General features: G+C 38.7%; 1 protein-coding gene across 1 annotated transcript in view; it reads left to right on the top strand.

Annotated features, from left to right (window-relative positions):
- Positions 1-8,961: 8,961 nt before the first annotated feature.
- Smp_171370 (serine/threonine kinase) overlaps positions 8,962-19,055 on the top strand; it is a gene marked incomplete at its 5' end in the record, with an annotated part of 19,214 nt that continues 9,120 nt past the window's right edge. Inside the window, 10 exons of the mRNA XM_018797515.1 lie at positions 8,962-9,087; positions 9,298-9,442; positions 9,479-9,566; positions 9,604-9,712; positions 9,749-9,802; positions 10,862-10,926; positions 10,965-11,064; positions 12,971-13,009; positions 14,191-14,402; positions 18,126-18,300. Coding sequence (XP_018652549.1) covers positions 8,962-9,087; positions 9,298-9,442; positions 9,479-9,566; positions 9,604-9,712; positions 9,749-9,802; positions 10,862-10,926; positions 10,965-11,064; positions 12,971-13,009; positions 14,191-14,402; positions 18,126-18,300 — 1,113 coding nt within the window. The remainder of the gene's footprint in view (positions 9,088-9,297; positions 9,443-9,478; positions 9,567-9,603; positions 9,713-9,748; positions 9,803-10,861; positions 10,927-10,964; positions 11,065-12,970; positions 13,010-14,190; positions 14,403-18,125; positions 18,301-19,055) is intronic.

Raw genomic sequence — 19,055 nt, 5'->3', positions numbered from 1 at the left:
TCAGTCAAGCCTAAGTTGGGACGAGGCAAGTGTACACTTATATGTATATCTCAAGAGCAAGTATCGTCAGATTAGTCCCTTTTAGGGCCGGTGAAGTTGCACTTAGAGATATGCTATTGCATGTGTTCACTATTGTCAATGGCTTCCGATAACTGACTCGCTAACCCGAAAGTACTGCTGGCATAGATACATGTACTATAACTTCTAAAAATTCAGTTGTTAGGCTAATGTATACTCCGTAGTATCAACCTTTGTATTCATCATACTGTATACCACCGTTCACCGTGCATCCACACCCAGGCATTTATAGTTAATTTTTTTACACTGTATATCCACCACTCACAGGTTTTTGGATAGTTTAGGGAAAAGGTAGAAGGCAGGAAAGGCTTATAACCAGAAAGTTAGGTAGGAAGCAAAAGCGAACCAGGAACCGTTAGGTTTAGAAAACTGGGTAATTCGTGAAACTGTTGTTACTGGAAAGAGTGCAAATACAGATAGAAACCTTTGTGGAAGGCTCAAATGGTTCAGTTGGTTTTAGACGGAATAGAAGCTCTCGCTTAACGGGCTTCTATATCTAGTAGCATTGGATAACTAATACCTCCAGGCAGGAATCAGATTATATTATCGAAAAAAGAGGAAAAAGAATCTGGTAAATCATGGTGGGATACTATCCTTAGTTTCCAAGTATGTGTCAAGTCTTTTCTTAAAGAACTTCTGGAATGTCTCTTGAACTAGCTCAGCCGGCAGCGAATTAGAGCATTTGACTACTCTTAAGGAGTAGAAGGTGTATCTACAGTCCATACTTCTGTGTTGCGTCTCCAGTCTCTTAGTGTTACCCCCAAGGTTTTTGTTGGGACTAAGCCTAAGTAGGTGTTTAAGTAAATGTACAGAAGTGTTCGGGACGCTGTATGTCATCAAAAGGTTATCTCTAAGACGCCCATACCCTAGTGAATAAGAGGTACAGCGATTGGAGGCGCCTTCATAAGGCTTGGATTTGAATCCATGAATTGATTTCGCGGCTCACCACTAGAGACGTTCCAGAATGTCCTTATTCTTTTGGAGTGAAAGAAAAAATTACTATGTTTCTGTACTCTAAATGGGGTCAAATAAAACGCCGAAGATTGTGCGGAAAGTTTTTCCGTCGGACTGGCCAAAAATGCGATTCAACGTCATTAGTGTAAGGTTTGCTTGGAAGGAATTTTTGTCACAGTTAGAGTAAGACTTCAGCTCACAGGGAACCAACACTCCTAGATTATTTTCAACTTGTGTTGCCTCTAGAGGAGAGTTGCCTAGGTTGTACTTGTCGTCTGCAGTAAGTTAGTTATACAAGAGTGACCTTTTCCGAAACTATGCTGTTGGGGTGAATAGAAATCTATGGATACTAAATAGTCGTGTATACCGCTGCATATCAGGAACTCCACAACTTTTGGGGGTATGAGAGAGGTACCGTCGACCTGTAGTTTGAAGTTCCGCTGCTTCAAACTTCCTTGAAAATTGGTGTGATGTGAGCGAGCTTCTGACTTTCTGGAAATGGGCATAGACTTGGAGAATGTGAGAACGTCACACTAAGCGGTACTTCCAGGGTTGAAGTTGCTTCTCTCAGTAAAGCAGAATAGACCATATCCGGATCAGAGGAAGTGTTTTTGCTTAGGTGCTTCAGCTTCCGATGCACCAAGCCAGAGGTCAAGTCCACTCCGGAAAGTCCTGTGCAGTTGCAGATGAAGCTTTCATCAATATAGTTAATATGAGTCGGTCGAAATGTCCGAGATTACTGTTGAGCCAGAAGATCAGCGGTATCACCGCCATCGTTGGTCGGGTCTTTAGGACCTAGCAGTTGGGAAACTCAAGTTTTGGCTTATTGAAGAGAGGTTGCATAATGGAATAAATTTTTCGGATTGGAGACAGATCTATCGATAAGCGTTATCCGGTAATGAAGCCTGTCTTCTCTTATTGTCTTTGTGCACATGTTCCTTATTTACTTGCATTGCATGTATGCGCTGTTATTACCAGTTCGTTTGTATTCCTTTTTGCCTTTTGCGACTTAGCAAACGAAGAGTGCGACTCTTGATGACTGTAAATTGCTTGTGAACTTTGAGGACCATTTTACCATATCATCTAGAGTTTGTTAACACATGGTGAAAAAACTTAATATTGACGCGTGATAATTCACAAAAGCTATAAAAATTGACTAAGTAACAAGGTAGCTCTGAACAAGTCGGGATATCCGGTGTTTACTAGGACAAAAGAAGAAATGTTGAAACGTTGCCATCAGCCCTGGTACAGCAAGTACTACGGAACGCTACAGGTCAGTAGGAAATAAGTGTATAATTAAAATCCGAGAAGTTCGGAGAAAATATCAAATTTAGTCGGCACAATCTGCACTCAAGCGACCCCAAGAGATTGTCCTCGTGCATAAATTACAAAACAAGGATCTGAATTAACAGAGGACAATCAAGAAAAAAACAGAGGCTATGGTGAACTATTTTGTGACAGTTTTCATTCAAAAGCCTCTTCTAGATGAAGAACTAGACCCCAAAACACAGTCAACAAACCGTCTTCTCACCGTGGACTTTGATCGAAACGACGCACTTGAGCCTCTTAGCATCATAGACATGGAAAATTCAACAGGACCGGATGAACTACACCCCGAAATCCTGAGACAGCTTGCGCAATACAATACAGCCTTACTAACTGTGATATTCAATATGTCACTTGACCAAGGTGTGTTACACATGAACTATGAAGTTGCAATCGTCACTTCCATACATAAAACAGGACCAGGACAACTTCCACCGAACTACAGACCAGTCAGACTCAACATTGTCGTAGTTGAAATACTGGAAAGAATAGTCAAATGACCATAATGACATTCGTGGAAGCCAACAACTTGTTAAATAGAGAACAACATGACCTCACAAAAATTTTATCTTGCACGACAGACCTATTTATAGCAAGGGAGCAATGAATCAAGGTTCTGCACAATGGAAAATCAGCGGAGGTTGTCTACATAGACTTCAGCAAAGCGTTTGACGAGGTACTAAATAGACTGATCTTGAAGCAAGAAAATCTTGGCATTGATGGAACTCTTCTAAATGGATTAAGCAGTTGCTAGTAGGTCGTGATCAGAGTAAGAGTAAATTTGAAGTGCTCCACCTGGAGACCAATACTAGATGGAGTACCACAAGGTTCTGTCCCAGGTCCTTAAATCTTTATACTGTAAGTAAATGATCTCCCAAGTACAGCCGAGTTCACAATGTTATTACTATATGCTGATGATGTAAAAATCTGGCGATAAATAACAGGAGATGCAGATGTATGCTCACTACAGGCAGACTTAAATACTGTGATTAACTGGCCTAAAGAGTGGCTGATGCCTATCAACGCAGCAAAGTGTATGTACATGTACTTTGGGGTTGTAAGGGTAGATAGGTACAGTATAAGGGAATTGCCTGTACCCGTGGTCCAGTCTCACAAGGATCTTGGGGTGACAGTAGGTCATAACCTTAAGACCACGGCCGACTACCGGTAGGTTTCAGCTAAGGGGTTAAGAACCCTACGAGCTTTAAGATGGACATTCGCCAGGTTAATAATAATAATAACAATTTATTCTCAAATAACATTGTTACATGAGGCATGCCGGTTTACAGGTAAGATCAAATTGTTAAAGAAGTTACAATTTTCACTGTTGAAAATTACTCAGCTGGGTTGATATTTCATAAGATATGAATGTAAATGGATTTCATAAGGAACAATATCAATATCACACTTGGCGCACTTTATGGAGGTAGCGTTGCAACATACAACTGATGGTCGAGAATAGATACATGCGAAGTTGGGGGCTTTTAGAAGTTTCGAACTTATATCCCTCCAGAATACCGGATATAGGTTAGGTACTACCATGTTCACTACAGTATACACAACCTTCAGTCTTCAGTAATAAGGATAGTAGGTTGATGAACCTGTGTTAATCCTGACAGATTTCCTTCCAGTGAAGGTCCAGCTTCTTTTTGAAAATGTTCACTGATGGTGCTGATACCACTTGTTCTGGTAAAGCGTTCCAGTCAATGACCACTCGATGAGAAAAACGGGACCCCACCTTTAGTTTATTAGATCGCGGTTTCAGAACCTTCTTGCTATGACCCCGGAGATTATTAGTGCTGGAGGGAGCAAAAAGATAAGACATATTAACACCCAGATCATAATTAAAGATACTAAATGCCAGTATAAGGTCACCTCGCGTCCTACGATAAGATAAGGGGAAAAGATTTAGACGTTTTAAACGCTCATCGTAAGGGAGTTTAGAAAGACCCTTTACTAATTTTGTCCCTACACGCTGGACACGCTCAAGCGATTTAGTATCCTTTATCAGACAAGGGCTAGCTGCTTGGATACAGTATTCTAAGTGTGGCCTTACATAGGTGGGATATAAAATTCGAAACATATCCTCGTCAAAGCATTTAAATGCTCTGCGAAGCGACCATAGCGCGCGAAAGCCTTTGGAAGCAACCGCATTGCAGTGCGTAGTAGTTTTTAAGTCGTGGCTTATAATTACTCCTAAGTCTTTGTGCTCATGAACGCGTGGCAGAGATGTATCATTAATGGTATAATGGTAACTAATATCGTGCCCGATGTGCATGAACACGCTCTTCCTGGAATTAACTTTCAGGCCCCAATCATGAGCCCACCCAACTAATTCGTCTAAATCTGCTTGTAGATAACAACGATCAGTCTCATTTCTTACTGCTCTCCAGATTTTAACATCATCCGCAAACAATAACGTCGACGACTTAAGTAATAAAGGTAGTTCATTAATATACAGAAGGAAAAGTAGAGGGCCTAAGATGGTGCCTTGGGGTACACCACTTTTGACCGGTTTCCATTCGGATAGCGTTCCATTGACCCTTACTCTCTGTCTGCGGTCACATAAGAAGCTTCCTATCCATTCCTGTATAGCACCTGTTATTCCAAAGCTCGAGAGCTTTTGCATAAGACCTAAGTGTGAAACCTTGTCAAACGCTTTGCTAAAATCTATGAATATCACGTCGATAGACTGGCCGTTATCTAGGGCAGCTGTCCAATCCTCTCTCGCAATGAGTAAGTTAGTCAAGCATGAATGCTTGTTACGAAACCCATGTTGCTCGGGAGTTAACAGATTGTACGAATCTATGTGGCTTAGTAACTTAGCCCGAATTAATTTTTCAAGTAACTTAACTACTATACTGGTCAGGCTAACAGGCCGGTAGTTAGATACGATCCGTCTCTGACCATCCTTAAATATAGGACTAACTATAGCGTCTTTCCAGTCTCTAGGTAGTTGAGCCTGTGAAGGGGACATGTTGAAGAGCATCGTGGGCGGTCTTGAGATAATGTCCGCAAGCGACGACAGTAAACGTGGGTGTAACCCATTGGGGCCCGGTATCTTACAAGGTTTTAGGTTAGTTATCAAAGGAACAACAATATCCTCTGTCACGTGTAAAGGTCCTATGGCTGGTATCTCATTGTCAACGGGACAAGTAGTTGTAACACTACACGTAGAGTAGACTTCACTGAAATAGTTAGCAAATGTCCCCGCTTTCGCTAGATCAGATTCAGCCAATAAAGCTGAATTTTCGCTTAACAGTAATGAGGGGATACCATCACTACGTTTCGTCCGCCTTTTAACATACGAAAACAGTCGCTTCGGACAGGTACGGCTATCGTATGCCAACTGTCGTTCGTAAGCCGTGCGGGATTTAGCTATGGTCTTTTTACATATATTCCGGATTTTTTTATATTCGCACTTAAATGATGCCTGACCTGTTGACAAGAATAAGTCCCAGAAGTGTTTCCTACGCTTCAACAGCTTCCGGGTTTCCTTATTAATCCATGGAGGGCAATATGATAACTTACGTGCTGACCATGGGATAAACGGTTGAGTTACGGATTCGAACGTAGACTTAAACCTATTCCATGCATCATCAATCGATCCATCAGCATCGACCGACCAGTCAATTGAGATAGCATAGTCCCTGATTGCCGGAATATTAGCTCTCCAGATATTAGGACGGGGTGGAGCAGATGCAAATTCTATACCATGTATCCGGAACTTAAAGGAAAGTACGACATGGTCACTATTCACCAGTGGGGGAAGGTGTTGAATGTCGACGATATCTTCACAGTGGTGTGTGAGGACAAGGTCTATCAATGACGGATTATGTTCCAAGTCTATATGCGTTGGCTTAACGATACATTGTACAATTGCACATTGAATAATTGATGACAGAAGGACGCTATCGAAACCCCCACCTGGAGCTGTGAGCTCTATCCAGTTTATATGGGGTGCATTGAAGTCTCCAACGATGAGACAAGATTCTGCTTTACTCCAAGAACAGACGTGTTTTAGGATAAAGTCGTCAGCGAGACAACACGGACTACGATATATTCCTCCTATCGTCACTAACCCGTTTCTAGACCTAATTGTACAACATACTACCTCACACGTACAACTTACATGCGCCTCCGATATGATCGAGTTTATGCAGAAGTGGTCCCTAACATATAATATTATGCCTCCTCCCTTGCGACTTCTAACTCTATCGCTTCTGATACAGATGTAGCCTGAAATGACTGGAGAACAGTCTATATCTACAGTGAGCCAAGTTTCGGTGATAACAATTATATCCGGATTTAAGTCGTCTACCATCAAACTTAGCTCAGACATCTTATTCCGAAGACTACGAGCATTCGTGTAACACACATTTAAGTTTTTGGAGACATACGTTCTACCCACACAGGTCTCGAAGCATTGGCTTCCAAGACCTGACTACCCGAAAACCCTTAATCGTAAGGTTCGCTTCACCGTTTAGCTTTCGAGTTTTTAACTCTGTTAGGGCATTCTTCCACTTGATACGATCCTCAAGTGGCCAGTCAGGTCGAATACGAATGTTTGAGTCACTAGTTTTACGTGCGTTATTTAGTAATACGTCCCTTTCCTCAAAATTACCGAGTACTAATTAAGGATCCTTCTCTGTTGGGTTTCGCCTCCAACATATTTACCGAGTCTGATGACTTTCGAGATATGTACCCCTGGGACCTCATCAGGCAGTATATTTCTGATGAGAGATCCCACTAACTGCAGGTCGTGGGCATGTCTCTTAGCGGGATCGGTGTCTTTCGATTCTGTCAAGTTCCAAATGATTACACTAGGCACCTGTTTAACTTCATTAAAAGTCGTGTTCACGGCCTTCGACCGTGATGTCAGTTCCTGCCGGTTAGCTACCGGCTTCTTACTGTTAACTTTCTTTATAACAGTGTCATGTGGGTCGAGCGAGTGACTCCCAACAACATTTGGTGAAGTTAAACTGTTTCCATCTACAACAGTATTAAATATTTTCTTACATTTGGACTTGAGCGGAGTTGCCTTATGCTCAGGATGTGAGTCCAACGATGACTTATCGACTATACGCGAGCTTTCTTTGGGTATTTTTCCGTCTCTTTTACGTTTCCGCGTAATCCATTTCCCACTAGTCTCAGCATCCAGATTGGAACTACTCTGGACGATAGTGGTTCTAGCCGGGTCCTCAGTCGCTGCTAAAGCAACTGGTCCCTCAGTACTTAATGGCATGGCTTTCACTGGTTGTATCGGAGTAGAAATTTTTGCTTCATGTTGCGAAATTGGGTGTCTGATACCTGCCATGGCAGCATTTACGACACTGATACAATCTTCGTTATCAGTATCCATGTTGCCGGCACGGCCTACGTCGACCTTTTTAGCTAACGCTAGAAGGCTGATGGCTTCCTGAATGAGTAATGTCTTGCTTGAGCAACAAAACATACAGAGCCAATGAGAATTTGGTTTCGAGCACCTCTTATAGGCAACAGGGCTTAAGTGGGTGCACATTTTGTGAAACCACTTCTTACATTCGTCACATTGCATCTCTTCTTCCACGGGGAATAAGCAATATGGCTGTCCACACTTGTGTACAGAGCCGACCATCTTAGAATGAAGCAAAGGTAGATATGTAAGACAAATCACAACCTTAATCAAATAAACAAGCCGCTGTCGACCAAGAATGCTTTGATGCAGTAAATACACAAAAGCAGGATCAAAACACACAAATACAATGTCACGTTAACTGAAACAAATTCAATTAAAGTGTAAACGGTAGTTTTGATACGTAATTTACGATCAAAACAGTGAACTAAACTCAACGAGAAACAATACCACTGTCCTTTTAAATAGCGCGCTATAATGAGAACTAAGCTTGAGAACTGCGTTCAGGCTGCAAGTGCTTGTTTTAAAGGTGACTGATATATCTTGGAAAAAGTACAGAGAACAGCTATCCATGCAATCCCAGGACTCCGGGGCTTACCATACAAAAACGGCTTAAAAAGCCAGACCTCTTCACTCTGTCCTACAGCAGATTAAGAGGTGATCTGATTTTGATGTACAGAATACTAAAAAAATGAATTTAGACATAATATATCCTCTCTTTTTCTTCCCACTGGATCGGGACACATCAGAGGACATAGCAGGTGGGTAGAAAAGCCGAGAATAAACAAAATCCCCTTGTTGAATGGGTTTTCACACCGAGTCACCAATTCTTGGAAACTGTTACCCGAAGGAGTAGTGTCCACACCTTCAGTTGAATCATTAAAGAGAAGACTAGACACTTACAGAAACATACTAGAAATGGAATAACAAAGGCTGTAGGCCTTCAGTCCTTACTACACAAATCTGAATATGTCCTTTTGAATTTCACTGGTTCATAGTACTAGAGAATAATTATGAAGAGAAGTACACCCTCATATTCAAGAAACACGTCCAAGAGATAAAATTTACATCTAGAGAAAAACCAAGTACTTAATTTCTTTTTGATAAAGCCTGTGTTAGTACTTAGTGCTATTGCGTGTAATAGCCACATGTAGTACAGAGGCGCGGGAGTTAATGAGTGGATGTACATTCCATTAACAACTGATGTTATGGCTGACCTTCCTCCTACTCAGGATATTGACGAAACACATGATTACATATCACAGACAGTCGACTCCTCCATAATTTGGGGAAGATTGCTCCCCTTGGATAGCAGGTTCCCTTCAATTGGTTTGGTGGCTCTCAATAACATTGACCCTTATCAATATCGTTAGATTTGATCAATGACTCTTATACATTTGGTCGTGGTGATGACTGCTCCTTCAGATTCGTTCTTGATATGTTTGATAGTTCATCACAGTTTACAACAGTTAGTAAACTCCACTTCAAGATAGTTTTGGTATTTAAGCTATGTTCTTTACGTCCACTAAATAATTCATTTACAGGAATCAATGAGTGACAATCCTCTGGTTTTTATACATGACCTTAGCAGCAATGGGACTTTTGTCAATGGATCAAAAATGGGACGTGGCAAGAAGCAACCGTTAAATAACAACGATGAGATCTCAGTATCTCTAAAACATTTAAAATGTTTGACTGCATTTTAGCTTACTACTTCACTCTTAGGCTTTATATTTTCTGAATCCAGCTCCGCTCGTTCCCTCTATCCAGCTGAAGTGACAGATAAATATACTGTTTCAAAGCATATTGGACGGTTTGTGTACATTTTATTTGTATATTAGCTATAGCAGAGGTGCCTTTGGGGAAGTTAGGTTAATCTTTGATAAGGAGTGTTGTGAAAAATACGCAATGAAAATAGTCCAAAAGAAACACTTTTCCCTAGCTTCGAAACTTGGCAAGGTATATTTCCTGGCAGATATATATTTTTAAAAATAGCCTTCCACTAGTTCAATCGCTTCTGAAGTGGATATATTAACGCGTCTAAATCACGTAAGTTTTCTTGCAGAAATGGTTTTGTGTCATGTTCCCTACAACCTTTCCAAAGTTTATACATAGTTCAAATTATTCGCAGTATGCTCATCTAGAAAGTCATTCATTTAAATAGACCATTAGTTGACTAGCTTTGGTAACAGTAATAAGAGTTTGTCTCTGGGATTTTCTCGATGCCTAAGTACTTTTCCTAGCCAGTTATCCCTACTAACTTTGAATATAAATACAAACTTTTCGCACCAGTCCCTCACTCATTTGCTAATCCAAGTAACAGTAGCGGTACACACATTTACTGCTCACGGCCTTGTGGAATAGTGCTTATTAGCTAACATTGTGGTTGTTGGACACTCATTTAGTTGCTGTCTACCAAACAAACAACTTTAAGTGGACAATAGTTAACATATATTCAACTGTATAAATATGCACTTTGATTTTCACCAATGAAAGCCAAGTTTGTAGACGATTAATCTATTTAATTTAATGACACGAAAAAGAAATCAACAGTTTGTCAGTGCCTTTAATTTGGTCATGTTAATTAGATTTAGTTATTTGGACAAAGTGACTTCAGTGAAATTAACACTTCTACCAAGCAATACATGTAGTTTTCGCTTTTCTATTGCAAGTCATTTTTTTCTATCACTTGGTTTAAAGACATGATTTCATTTAACTCTTAAATACATTGCGATAGTCGAGAAGAGTATGTGACTTTACACAGTTATAAGTTATTTCGTCTTCTAACAGTTAAGTATGTATTTAACAATTACACTGAAATCATTAGATTCCTTCGCGTTGTTTAAAATATTCTTCAGGTTTCACTTCTGCCTGGATTTACTAATTGACCAAAAGTACAAATATCAGTCTAGTTATGCAAACACATCAAAATAATAGAATATAGGTAAAAGGCATAATACTGTAACATTATGGTTGATGTACGTTCAGCTATATTCTGTTCCTAATCTTTTCGCCCAACAAGAAAAATTTTAACTGCAAATATACTTTTTTCTGTACTCCAGTTTTCCCCGTTAATCTATTCTTATTCACATTTACTCTTATTCGTAGCCATGTATCATTCAAATCTACGATGTTATAGATACGACAGAAGCGATGTATATGGTTCTTGAGCTGTAAGCAGACCGGTTATCAAATTCATTTTATATTTCAGTGTTGAGGGTGGTGAACTCTTCAATCGTATTGTCGACCTTGGTCAATTAAACGAATCTGATTCCAAGTTTTTCTTTCTTCAAATGGTTGTGGCCGTGAAGGTAACCAGTTAATTATATATACACACCTGGTCGTATCTTGACGACTTAATTTTGTTTAATAAAGTTAAAATTGAAAGGCTTAATAAATGACCAATGTGCAAACGGAAACTGTTTTGGTTTAAGAATGAACTTGAAGTGTTATCACCTCTAATTGTAGTTAATGGTGTGCGTATCTTATATTTTGATAGTTATTTGGCTTAATTCAGTTACCAGTAAGATTTTTATTCACCTCATCTAATTCACATAAATCCTAGTAAAACTGGGCACCAAAAATAGTATACGCCACAGAATATCAGTGTACGAGCTGCTTTACTACCCAAGCCTAACCATGTGGTTTTCTTTGGAAATCACTCCTCAAGCCTTTGATCTCAAGGTCTAACCCACAAAGCAGTTGAGCAATATCAGGAGATACCAATTATGACCTATGATAAAAGGGATATAGATGTAATAATGTAGTTACTGAATAATGATACAGTTAAACAATAATTTCATAAAACTAGTTTCAACTTTTGCAACATTTATCCCATCATAACAATACTATCTCAGTAACGGACGACAAAAATAGTTCCATATGCTATTTGTTCTCCCGTGATCCTGGATCCCGTCTCCACCGTTAGTTTGGAATCAGAGTTTTACTCCTCGCCTAGGTGAATTTTGCCAACCCACCAACCCAGTTTAAGTGCATAACGTTCTCTTTTCATCCTCTCGTTTTTAAAATCAGCATCCCCCTCCCCTCAAAAAGGCAGTGCATAGGAATTCCCCGGGAGTTACCATAGATTAATGACGATATGAGGGCATTTTTTGAGGGGAGTGAACTTTTCTCATCGTCACCTGAACCATTCCATTCATGAGCAAAAAAAACAATTATTTAGAGCACAATACCTTTCCTTATATGAGTTGGATGTTAAATATCTATTTATTCATTAGGCAAAACATGAACGTTTTTTAAAATTTTATTTAAACACATAAATATTGGTACAAGGAAGCACCAGATACATTTGCGCCACACAAATCTCATTCGATTTGTGTGAGGGCTGTGATACTTCCTAGGTGACCAAACTGAAGCAGGTGGTTTTCTTAGGGGGCCACACCCGGAGCCTTTGACCTAAAGATCTGATCCCTAAGGCAGTGGAGCATCGTTAGGAGATGCAGTTCCATGGTAGCCGGTGACCAACAATTGGTTCATACGCCATTTGTTCCCTCAGGATACTGGAGCCAGCCCATGTACACCATTGGTTTGGAATCATGGTTTTCCAACTGCCCTAGGTGGACTTTCCGTGTCCACCAACCCGGTTAAAGTGCCGGACATTCGCTTTTCATCCTCTCGATTTCGTAAACAACACCTGTGACACGAGAAGGCAGTGAGTAGGACTTCCCTGTCAGAGGCTATATATTCGCGTGGCCATGTGAGAGCATTTGTAGGGGGAGAGCGGACTCTCCCCATTCTCAGCCGTACCAGGGCATTTGGGGGCACAAATTGATTGAAAGTTAAATGGGACTATACTGTTATTTTTTCACCTGAAATTTCACTGACGAAAATAATCAATGCACTTGTCAATATTATTTTGATAAAGTTATTGACTCATGAGTTTGCATAACCTTTGTTTTGTGTTCATGCTTTTATTCTGCTAACTAAATGCTTACGGATTTCATTATTTACATCAAATAGTTAGATAGTTTTGTGCATAAGTCAGCTACAACGTAGGACTAGGCACATCGGTCCAAGTTGCCATAAGTTTTGTGCATATTTACAAGTAACTTGCCTTTTTGTTTACTTGTTGTAGTCACCTATTTACTATGAATATGTATTGTTACCAAGCTGTTTTATAATAATATTCGAAAGTTAATAATTATCGGTTTTATTCCATCTCTTTTCCTCCCCTCAACCTCATTTTTACCCCTAAAGTACTTACATGACCATGGAATCACTCACCGCGACTTAAAGGTAACATTGGATTTATTATTTATATCTTTGTTGATTTTTTAGTTATACTACTCTCAAGTAGTTTTTTTTCTTAAATGTATCGTTTATTCAAGTTTTATGTCTAAAACCACCAAATTTTAGACTTGATATCGTATTTTTACAACTTCTTTGTCCTATAGTCTTCAGTGAGATTATTACTAATGGTTTTATTCAATACCATATGTTTAGTGCAATGTAAGATTTTCAGTACTTTAAGTTGATAGCTTGTGGAATGTGCTTATTAAGTATTGTGGTTATCTTGGTTTTAAATTCGTCGGTGAAACAAGTGATTTGAAAGTAAATAGGAAATTTGCGACATCTATCGATATTTTATTATTATTCGACAGTGTACACTGAATGAAAATAATAGATTTGTTGTGTAGTAAACTAACGTGTCGAATGACAAAAACTGGTATCGCTATGAGCTCACCCCTAGGTCAAACCCTCAAGATTTTCTTTTTGGGGATTTTAAAGAACAGTCTCTTAAGGATGTTCGATAAGAGAGTTCGGACTTTATTTTCGCTTTATGGACAACACTTCTACAATTCTAAAAAGCGACGATGGAATACGAAACATTTTGAATAAGTTTAGCGAACTGGTCTGTGGGTTACCTGTTTATTACCTGCACTATCTAACATCAGTTATATAGATTATATAATCTCTTTAGTCATCTGTAGTCAGCTTAGATATTAGATGTCATGCGTACTTTTGCATCATAAATTAATAGTAAGTAAAAATACGATGCTACGATTCAATAACAGCTTTAATTTGAAAGAAAAGTAAGCACCACCACGTAATACAGTTTTATATTTCTGAACATATTAAACCCTCATAAAAATGACTATGTTGTTAGTTAGATACTCAAGAAAACTGTCAATGATAGCTAACTGTGGTGTTCATTAATATGTATACAACTGAAATATTTCGAATATAACATTTAGGTTCTCACATCGAAATCAACTTGATTAAAAACTTCTGTCGTATTGTTAAATTCATAGGTAACCTGTCGCTTCAGATAAATCCCTCATGCTTCAGCTAAACGTTTGCTCCGCTTATTTGTACAGAGCGTACCTATTGTTCAATGGTGAATCAAATTATCATTCTCATTGTTAGAACAATGAAATTCATTCTATGCTATTCTTAATTCTACTTTTGTTTTATAGCCTGAAAATATTCTCCTCACAAGTAAAGCAGACCGATGTCTTATAAAAGTGACTGATTTCGGTGTATCAAAACTTGTTGATGAAGGGACAATGTTGCATACATTTTGTGGTACTCCCGACTATTTGGCTCCAGAAGTTTTAAAAACTGCTGGTTGTGGAACATACACATGTGTTATTGATGTATGGTCACTCGGTGTGATTTTGTACATTTGGTAAGTTGTATGTAATTGTTGTAAACTCATGTTACTCTTATCATGGTGGTTTATTGAATAAAGCGTGTACTTTTCTGCCACTCTGTTGCTTGTTTGAACTCTGATAACAACCAACCTGCCTCCCTACTCATCTGACACATGCACAATAATTATTGATAATATATCACCAAATCTTCCTACTATTTGGAATATTCATGAAAGCTCCACAAATTCTAATTGGGATTTAAAACCATAAAGGAAGTAGCTGGATGGTAGTAGCTTTTCATATTTTTCATGAAAAATTCATGCATGTAGTGAATACAACTCTTAAGCTACTGAATCATAGTATTAAATCGGACTGTTCTGTCCCAAAACTTCCGCATTCAGTGATGAGTTGATTTAAACTATCCTTTTATTTAATATAGACTATAATTTCATGTATGTGAAGATCATCTGGGAATATTTTAGTTCAACGATGTGGCACTAATAATTACAGATCATAAAAACTTGTTTAACAGAAGTTACATATTTCATTTCAATCATAACCCATCAAAACTGTATAAGTTCATCCTTGTTGAATAGTTTTAAGTAGTCAGAAAACCCTGTCTAACCAGAGTTTCATAACAGTTAACACTCGTCAGTGAGTTTTAGCTGCAGTCTTGAGCGAACTAATGTTCATTGTTACATTCAAACCCACATAACCCAGCATCATAAACATTATCACTGATCTGTTCGGTCTGCAACTGACCTCCTGTAGGACTAGTCACATTGTTCACTTTTAGTTTAAAACTAGTTTTCATAACGCTCTTGCATCATCTCTAAGATCTCCACACAAGACATAAAATTGTCTCCCAAACCTTAGTTAGAGATGTTTTCACCCTCCCGGCGTGGCTCAGTTTAACAATAAATAACTTTGTTTCCTGCCTCTAGTCATCTTTTTTTTCAACTTTCACATTAAAAAATGTAACATCGTGGGGCTGATGGTGGCTAGGCATCTGCAGTAGGTGTCCCAACTGTCGTAGCTGGTAAGAATATTACAGTCTGGTTGACTGGTTCATCACATTTTATTATATAGCTTGTAAACACAACTTTACTGACCCGGTAGTTTTATCATAGTCATTCAATGATTTTTTGGACATATAAATATTGGTATAAAGGGGTACTGAATACATATGAGCCACACAAGTCACTTGACTTGTGTGTAGGCTGTGATACTGCCTGAGTGTCCAGACAGAAGCAGAAGTTGATTTCTATCTTATATATTACCTACTTTAATAGTCAGTAATTTATAAATTGTACAAATCTCTGCGAAGTTTGATCGCTCATCGGTCAAAACAGTAGTTCACATGTTCTAACTCCTCCATCCAACCAGCCAAAATGCTATAGCTCTTCTTACACTCGAACATTGTAGTTCAGAGAAGATTGTATCGATTTTCTAACAGTAATATAAAAAACAATATTCGACTAACAAGATAACATAATATAGAGAAGTCTCATTGAAACACACGTACAAAGTATTTTTATACACAATGATAATTTTATTGTCTTATATGACAATAATATAAGAGACACGAAGTTCGGCAAAGGGATCTCTTTTCAATGAATTTATTATCAATCTGTCAGTCAGTCAGTTACAACGTAGAACTTCGTACGTACGTACATCAGTTCGAGTTACCATACCACATTAACACAGAGATGCAGTTGTCGATTCAAATCCCATAGTGGTAGAAGTAGTAAGAGTATAAGAATTATGTGAAAGATAAGGGTTTGAAGATGTTATTGAAGCAGTATAATACAGTGAAATAAATTTGGAAAGAGAAAAAAGATGGGGACATGAAGAATTCAAAACGTTAGAATTTGGTAGAACACAAGGAGTGGATGCATCTTCGCCATTGCAAACGATTTTGAGCCATCTCATTCAAGGTCTCTAACCATCGATTGGTATCATCTCGCGGATCCCAACCAGGTAGTCTACACCTACCAACATGGCTCAGTCCACTTGTCAGTGACTTCATGGATTTGTGTCACGTTTTGGTGTGGCCTCCCCTAGCTTTCTTCCAACCTACTTCTACACCATAAAACATTGCATGTCGGGGCAGTCGGTGGTTGGGCATACGTAACGCATGTCCCAGTCATCTCAACTGATGAAGTTTCATTACTTCATCAATCGACTTGCCACCTTATCAATCTGTACAATCATATATATGGGAAAAAAAATATTTTCGTCCAAATTTACCTATATTTCTTCATATCCACCTCCTAAAAGTAACCGAAGTTCTTGCCATCCATGAGCTCAAGCCAAAACTATGCGTTCAAACGAAGTACGTCCTATCGTAATCGTTACCTTGGCCTTTATCATTATTACTTCATTCCCCCCCCCTCTCTTTACTTATGCCTCATATTCCCATTATTTTATTCATAATTGCTCATGATATCACTTTTTTATTTTTTTTTATACCCCTATGACCTTTAATTATTGTAACAAAAACATTTTAATTATCTTACAACATTCACCATTATAATTCCTTACTAACTTATTAAGTCTATTGTAATTATTTCGTATTACATAATCTAGTATTATAATCTTTCTATTACATCATCTTGGTTATTCCTTGTTCACATATACTCGCGGAACAAGTACTTCAACAAAAAAGATGTTTAAATGAGAATTATCTCTCAATACTACAAAGCACAATTATATGAATGAAGAATATTCTTTTCAATAATTACTCATCAGGTTCTACAATTATATATATCCAAATTAATAATCCATAAAATCATGGTCAGGTTTAAGGCAGATTACATCATCTGTATCTATCAATTCAACTGCCTCTGTGGAGCAAGTTATAGTGGGAGATGTTCTAGGAGTTTGTATATTTGGTCTCGTGTACACCTCCCAGTGTGGTTAAGTTAAGGTGTAGTTAAAACTGTTAACAGCTCCATTTTAGGTCATTTAATTCAAACGAGACATATAACCAACATGGAGCAATCTATCACAATAATATATCATGTTAACCAGCAGTCTACCTAAATCCGTCAGACTGAGAATCCTTCAGATGGCTAAAGCAATTGCTATATTCAGCCTCTCCTTTTACCTTGGCTAACTTCGGGCCCGACTAGTTAATAATCAGTTGTATAGTTCTTATATTTTACATTTATCTTATCCACACATCTTACCATTGCTATTATTATCAGAAGGGGGTTTTGTGGAGAGTTTAGTAATTTCATATAGTTGAGATCATGAGTCAATTGAAGCTAGACCACCAATGGAGGATCTGGAAGCACTGGACGGCCGTTTCGTCCCACTATGGGACTCCTCAGCAGCTCGCATCCGCACCATCGGATGCCGGCTCAGTGGTCTATCGGTTAAGTGCTGTGGCGCAAGACTGGTAGGTCCTGGGTTCGAATCTCGCAAGGCGGGATCGTGGATGCTTACTGCTGATCAATCCCACAGTAGGACGAAACGGCTGTCCAGTGCTTCCAGGTTTTCCATTGGTGGTCTAGCTTCAATGGACTCATGATTTCAAAACCCCCTTCTGATTTTGAGAATCGCTAAATAGAGGAGTTATTTATAATCTTTCCAAATTTAGTCATGTTCAGAACTTTGCATTCATATTGGTTTTTGTACAAGTAAGGCGAATGACGAACTTACCGCATTTACTAGACACATCCAATTATAATGCATTCTCTTACCATTTCTTTTTAACAAAAGTATTTATTAACCCCTTCACATATTTATTTCAGTTTAGTGGGCTATCCTCCTTTCACTAAGCAACGTCAAGATTTTGATTTGGAAACTCAAATTATTAAAGGTTTATATGACTTTCCCAAGACATTTTGGCATGGAATAAGTCAAGAAGCTATAAATCTTATTAAACGTATGCTTGTTGTTAATCCAAATGATAGAAGTTCAATTTATGTAAGTTCCAAAGTGTTATTACTGTTGTTGTTTTTTTAACCATGATAAATGAATTCATAGTGTAGTGTGGTCTACTTATATCCATATAAGTAATGTATGATGATGGTCAGACATAGAATGTATTTTGGCAGAAGACCGATAAGGAAAGAACTGAAATGAAGCACAATTGGTGGGAAAATGCATGAACAATGAAATTAGAGAAGATGAACTGGTATTTGCAGAAGGAATAGTGAAGATTGAGACAATGGTGGTCCAGTACTAGCAACGAGATTGACTGAGGTCTTAGGTAGAATCTGGGAACTGGACGTAATTCCATCGGACTGGTCCCAATCACTGATTGTGCCAGTCTATAAGAAAGGACAAAAGTCCTCCTGTGACAATCACAGAGGGATCAGTTTGACTAATATAGTGTCTAAAATATTAGCTTCAATAATACTTGGACGCCTAACCAAAGCTCGCGAAGAGCAGACTAGAGAAAACCAGGCTGGTTTCCGACCTGGACGTGGTTGCATAGACCAGATATTCACTCTACGTCAGATCCTAGAACATAGACATACATTCAGACGTCCCACAATAGTAGTATTTCTTGACCTTAAGGCGGCATTTGACTCCGTTGATCGTGAGGTTCTATGGCAGTGTTTGTCAGTGAAAGGAGTACCAAAGAAGTACATTAACCTCATAAAGGCTCTCTACTCGAACACAACTGGTCGAGTTAGAGCCTATGGCGAACTGTCATCAGAATTGGTTACCTCAAG

Source organism: Schistosoma mansoni, chromosome 4 (assembly GCF_000237925.1).
Source record: "Schistosoma mansoni strain Puerto Rico chromosome 4, complete genome".
Classification (NCBI taxonomy): domain Eukaryota; kingdom Metazoa; phylum Platyhelminthes; class Trematoda; order Strigeidida; family Schistosomatidae; genus Schistosoma; species Schistosoma mansoni.
This window is presented reverse-complemented; position numbering and strand designations above follow the sequence as displayed.